The sequence below is a fragment of the Pholcus phalangioides genome, unplaced genomic scaffold (genome assembly GCF_987345545.1).
Source record: "Pholcus phalangioides strain wild (caught in Gottingen) unplaced genomic scaffold, Ppha-v1.0 ptg000015l_1, whole genome shotgun sequence".
Lineage (NCBI taxonomy): Eukaryota > Metazoa > Arthropoda > Arachnida > Araneae > Pholcidae > Pholcus > Pholcus phalangioides.
In genome coordinates this window covers 98,520,387-98,531,265 of record NW_028301608.1, presented here as the reverse complement: position 1 = coordinate 98,531,265, position 10,879 = coordinate 98,520,387, and the positions used below count along the sequence as shown (strand labels likewise).

At 35.9% G+C, this 10,879-nt stretch overlaps 1 protein-coding gene across 1 annotated transcript in view; it reads left to right on the top strand.

The window, feature by feature from the left end:
- Positions 1 to 9,762: 9,762 nt before the first annotated feature.
- Positions 9,763 to 10,879, top strand: part of LOC149077152 (BAR/IMD domain-containing adapter protein 2-like) — a 145,115-nt gene continuing 143,998 nt past the window's right edge. The window contains exon 1 of the mRNA XM_089244877.1: positions 9,763 to 10,060. Coding sequence (XP_089101003.1) covers positions 10,013 to 10,060 — 48 coding nt within the window. The 5' untranslated portion in view covers positions 9,763 to 10,012. The remainder of the gene's footprint in view (positions 10,061 to 10,879) is intronic.

Here is a 10,879-nt window from a genome sequence, read left to right as displayed (position 1 = left end):
CCAGTTAAAAACTCTTGCCACACAGAGAGCGCGACAGGCCTACAATGATACAACTATTCAATCATGACACTTCTCTCATAGTTATAAAAATTGATGGCTGACGGCAGTGCTACACATAACACAAGCATTACGCAAATACAACCTTCACGTAAGGCTCACTACACGTACACGCTCTTTCCAACATTTTTAGACGTTCCGCGGAGGAATATGGATGAGGTGTATGTGTGATTTAGTAGTAGTGGTGGTAGTAGTAAAGGTAAAATAAGCAATTTCCTTTTATTTTACTGTTGTTTAAAACTGATAAAATCTTGTTGAGCAAAGTTGAATAGTTGTTACTTTGAATTTTTATTTCCGATTCCCTCAATTTGGTGCAATTTTATAAATCTCTGAACGAGTGAAATTTCAGCAGCTCTCAGATAATGACACCGACAAGAAATTAACTGTTTCAAAGTAACAAAAAAAAGTATTGTACTTATATGTATATACAGGGTGGTGCAAAATGAACGTTATGGTTTAAATGCTTTACAACTTTTTTATTTTTGAATAAATTGTTAACATTATTTTGTTAAAATACAGCATATGAATAAAGAATATTGTTAACTTAAACGTTGAAAAAGTATGTCTCGCAGGTGTCGCCCATTTTCCGCTTCACAAAGTCGTGCTCTTTCCAACACATGTTGCATGAATTTTCGCAAACTTTCAGGGGTTATGGCACGGATTTCATTGCGAATATTGTTTTTCAGTTCAGGTATGATCTGTGGCTTATTGACGTATACTCTATTTTTCAAATAGCCCCAAAGAAAAAAGTCTGAAGCGGTCAAATCCGGCGAACGCGACGACCTATTGAAATCGCTCCTATGCGAAATAACGTGTTTGCCGAAGATCTCCCGTAACAGAACCATTGTGCCCCTTGCAGTATGGGCCGTGGCGCCATCTTGTTGAAACCACATTTAAGGGTGGTTTGCCACACCTGGCCTCAAAAAATTTTCCAACATGTTACGGTAGTGGATAACATTGATGGTAACTGCATCACCGGCTACATTTTCGAAGAAATATGGCCCAATGATCCTTTGATCAGATCCTTGAATACAGAGTTTACTACAACAAAAATCACTGAGTGAAAATACATCAGTAGAGTTTTGTTCGATTAATCATTAATGTGAAACGTTTGATTGATGCTTAGAGCACGGACACTTGATATCAGGCCTTACAGTTGGCAATGAAACACCAATATCGTCCTCAAGGCCTTGCAGTGTATTTATTGCTTTGTATGACGAGAAATGAAAAAAACTATTATCTCCATAATCAGAAAAGGCTTGCTGGAATATAATGATATGATGTTGAAAAGGGTGAAAGTGTGTTAATTGCTTTCTTCATTAGATTAAGGTACTTCTCTCTCAATCCAAGCCAAAAAAAACCGCCACCGACGCCTCACAGTGTGGAATCAGCGCAAAAATTAATAAATTCATCTGGTTCGGCAAGGAGTGAAATCTATTTTCTCCGCACTGTCTGCGAAATCAAATGGTGAGACAACCCAGTCGAGATTCTCAGTGAAAAGAGATGTAAAGTACATATCTATTGCATCTTGCAATCTTGATAAGTGTTGAAAAATGAGATCTTTAAGCTTATCCGAAGATTATGTCACCCTCCGCTATTATTATGAAGGTTTCGACAGCGAAAAAAGAAAATTCAACTGTCTTTGATGTTATGTAAATTGAACCTACGTCCTGTCACTTGCTGGGTGAGTGCACTAGACTGCAAAGCCAATGCATCATCTGTCCTTAGAGCTCGTGTGCTCTGAACAGGGCCGTACATGGACAGCCAGACTCAGGCAAAAGCTCACATTGCTGACACTGCAACCATAGATGGCGACTTATCCGATGTCTGTCATGCATGAGAGTAATTTAATCGATTTAATTTATTTTAAGACCTTAAGTGGACTGCAATATTTTTTGATTTATCGCCATAAATATCTCGCGGCACCCCTTAGCTGATATCGCCGCACCCTAGGGTGCCGGGGCACACCGGTTGGGAAACACTGGCTTAGAGGTAGAGCTACACATCCTGGTTTCGAATCCCCGTGAGGGGAGATGAATTCTCCTTTCCTATATAAACATCAATATCTCTTCATACAACCAGTTTTCTGTATATATATATCGTACTAACAAGGGAAAGGACGCCTTTCTCTACATATCATACGTACATTCAAGAAAATATCCCCAAGTTCAGTTGCCAACTGGATATGATTTATAATACTTAAGATATTTTTTGCCTTTTAACCACGAATCCTTATAACGACCATTAACGGTCATAAAAATTTTTTTTTTTCAATTTTATTGAACACGATTTAAAACTTATGACATCACCTGCCACCTAATCGATCCAAAGTAGTTTAAAGCATCATTAAATAATGTCTGAATTATGTAACGCCATAAAAACGAAGCTAATGATAGAAAAATATGATACCAAAAATAGTTGTATAACATTATTTCAGAATTAAATGTCCCGGAATAAGTACCTCCTGAGAGAATTTCTCGAAAGAACACTTCGCGTATTTACGAGGACTTCCCTCTTTCCTTACAAACCAATAACGTTGAAAACTCGGCGTACGAATAAACAGTGTTTAGAGGTCTGTAAAGAAATTGCAGGACATCCATCAAGTTGAAGAGAAGAGAAGACATTTCCTCTCTTACGACCAAACCACCTAAAAATCCATTCGAGATTAGCCAAAGGAAACTTATGGTGGACAGTTATGGGATCTCGTAGATTCACGTTTGCTTCCCCCCCCCCCCACCACCCCTTTCACATACGAAAGAACCGAAAAGTAAAAGTTTGCCTAATTCCACGTTTTACTTTCGTCTCTTTGGATTTTTCTTCTCCATTCCCCACCGTTGATTCTCCGACACAAGGCAGCACTAGTACCAACTTAAAGGAAATCTACGACTTTGGCAGTATTAAACTTCCAGGAGAGCATTTCGTCGAACATTCCAGGAGATTTACTGTTTTCGCGGAAAGTTCTAGAAAGGGATCGGTGGTTAAAAGATGAATTTGTATCCTTTTGAGTGTCTCGTTCACGTTGTCTCTTGCCAATACGTTAGCTAGTTTCTTAAGCTCAAACATGAATGGACTGAATCTAAGACGAATTCTTTCTTTTTCCAGTATTAGTTTGGAAAAGGTAATTGTAACTGTACAAGGATAAAAGTACTGTGTGATATACAGGCTGTCCGAAATCGTTTGCTTAGCAGATATCACTGCAACTTTTGAAATAAAAAATTAGAAATTCAAGTATGTTTCTAATGATGCGACTACTTGAAAGGCCATAAGTTATCTGAGCGGTTATACAGGGTGTAACTAAACTGATGGTCGGAACTGTAAGGGGTGAAAGAACTCGCCAAAACACACAACTTTCATCATACAATGCGTGGGATCGGAAAGCACGTGGTGAGCCGCGAGAGGGCGTCTGCGCGGTGAAAATGGAGAACACAGTAAAGATGAATAATAAAGGACAAACATTCTTTATTATCGAAAACTTTACAATAAATGCTCAAATGAACGACCACTAGCCGCAATACAGGTGTCACATCGGCAACGGAATGACAGCTGAATGACAGGTTCTGTGAAAGGTGACGTTTCATCCAGAGAAAGCGCCCTCTCGTGGCTCGCCGCTTGCTATCCGACCCCATTGTATGATAAAAGTTGTTTGTTTTGTCGAGTTCCATTACCCTTACATTCTGATCATCAGTTTAGATACACCCTGTATGCTAAAACTTCTACGTTCTACAAGTGGCACGTAGAAAATTATTTGCTAAAAAATCCATATTTTTAAATACGGTATTTATTGAGATATTAAAGATTAAAGTCTTGGTGATTTATCGATTATTAAGTAAGTTTTGATTGCCCCTGAAATCTTAATTAAACGACTGTAAACAAATGGAATGGCTTTAAATATACTGGTTATTTTATTTAGATAATTTTTTTATATAGCGTGGATGAGAAGTCCTGTGGGCACATTTTAAAAATTAATAACAAATCAACCAATGGATGTAAAAAGGTGTGGTTTGCACTAAAATACTTATCAGGTCGTGGGGTGTTTTTGATAAAATTAAAAGAAATGTTCGAATTTCACTCACAGGCGTCACTGTAGAAGGAAAAAAAACATAACACATCAAATTTAACACAGTGTATAATTGAGGAACTTATTTTCAAAAGAGAAAATTTCCTTTTTTTTTTTAAATTCAATTTTTTGACGGTTTCTGAAACTTTGAGAGGAGCTCTATCGGATTATGCAACATAATTCAATATTCATCATTTATCAACAGAATACAACTTAATTTAACCTTTAGCAATAAAATTCATCATTATCGACAGAATTGAGCTATCAGCAATAGAATTAAGCCTTTAGTAATAGAATCCGTCATTTAGCTAAAGATTTAGCACCTAGCAACAGAATTTAGCACTGGAATTTTGCAGATTCATTTAATAGATTCACATTTGTCTGCTTGCAAAATGTGAATGACTTTCTCACGAAAGGAAAGATAGGCAGTCAAACATCACTGCATTTTTTGACAGAAAATAATCTTGCATACACTTTATTTTTATATGTCTTTTTTTCATTTATACAGGAATAGTGTATATGCGTCCGTTTCCATAACACGTCCAGTTTCTTTCTGAATATTCACTTCCGATAATTAAATAAGATTAAATTAGAATGACTTCTCTATTCGAATTTCTTCATCTCCAGTAGCTTAACTTGTTTTACTAATACGGCATTCGTAAACAGCACATATATTTTAATAAATCTTTCTTTTTCCCGCTCTGAATTCGAAATTTCCGACAAGTTGAACTTTTTTGTTCAGTGTAATTGAAGCTTTCATTAATTGTAATAAACGATTCATTAACTCCCACTGGAAAGTAAATTTTTCTCCGAATTCAAACCTTTCTAGTCGTAACTTCCGTCGGACGTAAAAGTAACGTTTATTTAACGAATATATGTTGCAAGCATGTTGACATGGATGGATGGAGAAGAAAAAGATACCGAAAGGGGGAAAAAAGGTACATGGTACGGGAAAAAGAAAAAAAAAAACCCCGATGAAATTAATCGAAGCAAAGCAAAGGAAGTACAAGAGCGAGAAGCACATTCTTATCTGGACAATGTCGGATAGAAGAAGGCAATTAGGGAGAAGAAATGTCCAGTGGTATCCTGCCAAAAGCACTTAAGGATAAAAGGAGCATTGAAAGAAAACAGGATTGCTCGTGCTTGCACAAGCCACCCCATTCTCGACATAGATTCCTCCTCCTCTTATTCTTCTTGATGCTACTGTGCTGTGGGTATCTTCTCTCTTCAAGGGTCATCGTGTGACCTGTTGCTACGATTCGTCCCCAGTCCATTTGCTTTTATGTATACGGGAACAACCTGCAAAAATGGTAAACCATTCATCTCATTTTTTGACTTCCCATCAAACTCTAAGGACTTCGGGAATATTTGTTTAGTCCATATATTTCCTCATTTATTTAAGAACAGTGAAATAATATTATTTTAAAGAAAATTAAGAAATACAGTGTCGTAATGACCGGCATAATATGCATACAGTGATACCTCTATAGAAATGAATTACCTTTTGGGTAATAATACAATTGAATAATCGACGTTAGATTAACCCAAAACCTAAAAAGGTTCTTTTTGGAATTTTGGATTAATCTAACGTCGATTATTCAATTGTATTAGTGATACCTCTGCTAACAAAGACGTTTCGTACCTGAATAAAGTTCGTTGGCCGAAACGTGATTTCTCATAGACTTGTATGGGAAAATCGTTTGATTTGTTCCAGGTTCTGCCGAAAATTTAAAGATGAGATTTTTAAAACACAAAGTATATAAAAAAACTGATCGGAGACTAAAATGAACAGATTCAAATTGGATAACTTAGAATTTACAGGACGATAGGAGAATACTTAAGATCTTTTTATTTTCCATTAATGTACACAGCCATCAGCAGATTTAGTAGACTAAAGCTGGTGTTGACACATCCTAATCGAGTTCGTAGGTTGTCGCCAACCAACTGAGATTTAATGAAAAGATTTTTGTGTATGATACATGCAGATAAGATCCTGGAATATCCAGACTGTTCAGTTTGATGCTAAGCGTCTTGATCCGAAAGAACGCGTGCTCTGAGAGATCAGAAGCTCTTTTTCTTCAATTCAATGAAAAATCTTCCGAGTTGGTCATAAGTTAATCCGGCTCGAGTGATAGCAATTCTGATGACGATTGACGTTAAAACTCAACTCACGACTCTGTTACGTTAGCTCGTGCATTAATACCTGAAAAGATGTTCTTAAACAAGGCAGAAAAATCACGAAAAAAAAATCTTCGTTGGTCGAAAAATTCGCAGGTCGAGATATTACTATATTGGTGCATAGGTTACATCGAGAGTTTCCCAAACTTTCAAAATGTGAGCGATATTTAAATTTTACGGAATTTTAAGAACATTTTTTCAATATCTACATCAGCAACGAGATTGGAGTTTGGAACACCCCTTAGAAAGGGTATCTATTCTTTTATTTTTTGTGTGGGAATAAATGGAAGAGAATGCTCTGAGGTGGAGAATACACGTTGTTGTTTCATCAATCGGTTACAATCACCGTCATTTTCACCGTGCTATCAAGGCCAATTCCATAGAACCCCGAAAATAGCATTAAAAAGTAGTGAACGGGAAAAATTTGGTAAGTAGTTGCCGAACCGGTTTTTATGGCCAAAACTAGAGCTTTTTGAAATCCCAAGTTGACTCATGCGCCATCTTTCAGAGAAGAGTGACGTCAGCATTATCACTATAGTCAATCACTGTTCACTCTCCTGCTTTTTTTTAACAATTAGACACCACTTGGAGCTCCAAAACCAGTTTTTGTTGAAGGAGGATGGATGATTCTAAGTAAAGCTTCCAGATTTATACACAGGGAGATTCTATGATTCCCCTTCCCGCATTTTACTGGTGAATCGTTCATCCTAGAAACATACTTCCAACTAAAAAGTATCCCCAAATAACGTTTAGCACTGAGATACGTGATTCGTGTTAGACGGGGCTGTATAGTTATTAAAATAAACTTTTTATTTGGTCACTTTGTCTTAAAAATTCCAATCAGAATGTTGTAGTCCTGTCTCTCCTGATGCTTAAAAAAACTTTTACGTTTCTAACTGGAATATTAGCTAAGATATTTGAATTCAAAAATCGGACGAAAGTTGAGCAAACAACGGCATAAATCAGGAAAAGAAGCGTTGGCCGTTAGTTTATGTTCGTGTAATAAAAAATAAAACACTGTCCCCCACAAATTTTTTTTCTAACAAATGTGTATATACAAAAAAATTATGGTTTCCCTTGTGTAAAATAAATAAATAATCATGCTTTATTTTATTATTTAACATATTTGAATTGGTATTTTTCATTTTTTTATTGTAAGATTATAGTGCTGATTAAACTTGCAAGTTTTTAGGTTTGATAGACTTGATATTGCGTCCAAACACCAGTGGAATAAATTCAATCCAGCTGACTGTTTCTTCAACCTTTTTTTCTCTCATCGCGAAGGTTTATTGTAACCCTATGAAACAAAGTTGTGTGTGCGTTTCCCCCCTCTCTGTTGTCCTTCCACCATCGTGATATCTGAACGAGATAACGATCAACTGAGATAACGATGGTGACGGTTCTCCTCAGCTCTCCCCCCCCCCCAGTTCTCCACGGCATTCCCCCCACACATATATTTGCAATGTATCTTTTTCAGAGAACTAATCCTTTTATTATATACTGAACATAGAAGTGAAAATTGAACAAGTTAAAAATAAAAAAAACTACAAAACAATTTTGTAATTGAGAGTGAAAAAGCAAGGCACTGCACTAATATCCTCTTATTAAATTTTCCCTGTACTGTTCCTACCCACCCCCTTATTCCTTTTTTTCCCCTTTCTTTCCTTTTTTAACGTTGAGCTTGGTTACCACATTTATCACCCATACGTCTAAGGCCAGGATTACACTATAAACGTTTTATAAAAGTATTTTTATGAAACTTGAAAAACGCTACCAACAAGATCATCGATTGCATTTTCTAGAATGTAACCAATAATCTTATTAGTGGCATTTTTTGAGTTTTATAAAAGTACTTTTATCAATTAAGGACTTTTATAGTGTAATCACGGCCTAATACAGATCATTCAAATTTATCGCGAACAACTTGAACGCGAAGAGATTAATTCGTTGTATAATAAGTAATTTTTTGAACAAAAATCATTTTTGTTGTCTTTAATAAGCACTGAAATGGCCAAACAAGAAATTAAAAAAAAACCTACAAGATAATTATTTAATATTTTCATAATGTTGGAGATAAATGGTGAAATATGTCATTAGTAAATGTTTATTACTTTTGTATCGTTTTCAGTCCTTATGAAGCACCAATTGTCTCTCTGGTGGCATATTTTGGAAATTTTCCCCTCTTCCCCAGGGATGCACACTGCGCAACCTTTTCAGTCTGCGGGCCAGATATGTGGTATTTCTGCCGCTCGCGGGCCAGAAACTTGTATACGTATATGGGGGGGGGGGCAGACCAAAAAGCCCATATTTTACGGCACATGACGTAATTTTGGCAGCTCCAATTTCTTTTAAAATGTTCTGTTTTTTCACTTACTTTCATCAAGGTTTACTTGAATTTCTGAAATAAAAAATTAAGATAATTTTCATGACTTATAAATTACAGTATGATAATTGTGACTCCATCTTATCATCAATTATAGTCATATAAACATATTCATATTACACATATTCGTACATTTTACATTTTTATCCTCTGCGATTTGAAGTTAGCCCTTTATTTACCGCAATTGACAACTTTTCGGTTATAGCGATAGATGGCAACTTTACCTGCCTTTGAAATGCTTTTGGTGGTAAATGACAACTTCATTTAGTTTACTTGCCTTTGACATTTCCTGGGCTGCAATTGGCAACATTACTTTCATGTGCTTATCATACTGTATTGCATAATATATTTTTTGGCTGTAATCGGCACCTTGACACTTTAATTGCCCTTGACGTTTTTTTGCGATATTTGGGAACATTACTTGCATTTGATAATTTTTTTTGTTGTAATTGCAACATCTTGTCTTTTTTTTTCTGAAGGAAACATAGACAGCCTAGACATTTATCATGCTGCGTGTATTTATACGTTTCTACTGGAACAAATTTTGTGGGAACCATTTGCCCTGCAGGCCGGAGGTTGGGCACTCTTCTATCCCCACGTAACAAATTTTAATTGCTTTACAAAAAATTAAAAACATTAAATATAATAACCGTAAATTTTCAGATTAATCACAAATCAATCAGTTAATATCTCCATCCGTAAATAATTATCATGAAAGAGCTTCCACGAATCCAAATTCATCTCGAACCTGATGATACAGTATATATATCCAGAAACCCTTCCAAATATAACAAAGTTTACATCGATGATGACAAGTATGTTAGATAATTTCAAAACTTAGTGAACACACACAAACTCGGAAACTTCCAAGTTCCCGTTCTGTTATCCAGGAGGCGCTTCTCAATACCACCACCACCACCAAGCAAAGTACAGTATACCGAGTCAGTCCGGGAGAAGGGGAATGTGGATGTTGTAAGTATGGGAAGAAGAGAAGCCGGGAATCGGTTTCTCTCTCTCTCCTTCCACACACATCTTGCCCGAATTCCTGTTTTCCCGGCCGCATCTTTCCTCCGTTGCCCGTAACATCACTTTCTTAGGGTGCCACACGTTGGGAGGATCGACTGTGGAGCAGTTGTTAAAAGATCGGCGGAACATGAGAACGCTTAATAACTTGTGGCAAGTGCTTCGGAAGGGGTGTGTCTCTTTCCTCCAGGACCGAAAAGTTCGTCGTTCCTTGTGAATAATCAGATTTAAAAAAAGGGGGGAAAAAGAAAACGGAATCTGGATACTTATAAGAAAAGTTTTTACACGTAGTTAATTAATACCGATTATCAGCTATGACGGATACAGATGAGATCGCGAAACTAGTTGATGGCGCTTATAAGGTAATATTATTTTTCATTAATTAATAAAAACTCATTAAAGTTTCATTATTGAATGTTATAGATTGTATATTTAGAAAAAAAAAATTATTGCTTATCATGCATTGATTATACATAGAGACTATCCGATAGTAGTTAATATTTGGGATGCCGTTCATCTTTTCAATGCCCCGAATATTCAAACGCACAGTCAAATCTCGATAAGTGGAATGCGCAGCAGCAACCGACTAAAAACTTCGAGTTATCGGAAATTCCGATTTCAGGGAGAGGGAAAATAAAAGATTCATTATAAAATAACAGCGCTATTTACGATGAAAATATCGTGTTATTAAAATATGTCAAACTACTCGAGATGAAGAAATTCGAAAAGACAGGTTATTTTAATTTAACCATAGATATAATTACTGAATGAGAATATTTCGAAATAAATTAGACGTGCATATTTTATTATGGAAACGGACGCATACAGGATACTCGTATAAGTAAAATGAATTATAAATAATGTGTATACAGTGTTATTTTCTGTCAAAAAAAATGCAGTGATTTTTGACTGTGTCTTTTTTTGTACTTTCGTGAGAAAATCGTTCCGTTTTTGCAAGCAGACAAATGAATCTGTTAAAGTCTAATGCTAAACGCTGAAGAATAATTTGTGAAATGCTTAATTCTATTGTTAAAAACAAAATTACATTGCTAAGTTCTTTCGCTGATTGTTAAAGTTTATTGCTAATTGCTGAACTTCCTTATTAATTGCTAAATTCTATTGTTAAAAACTAAATTCTCTTGTTAAAAACTAAATTCTCTTGTTAAAAACTAAATTCTCTT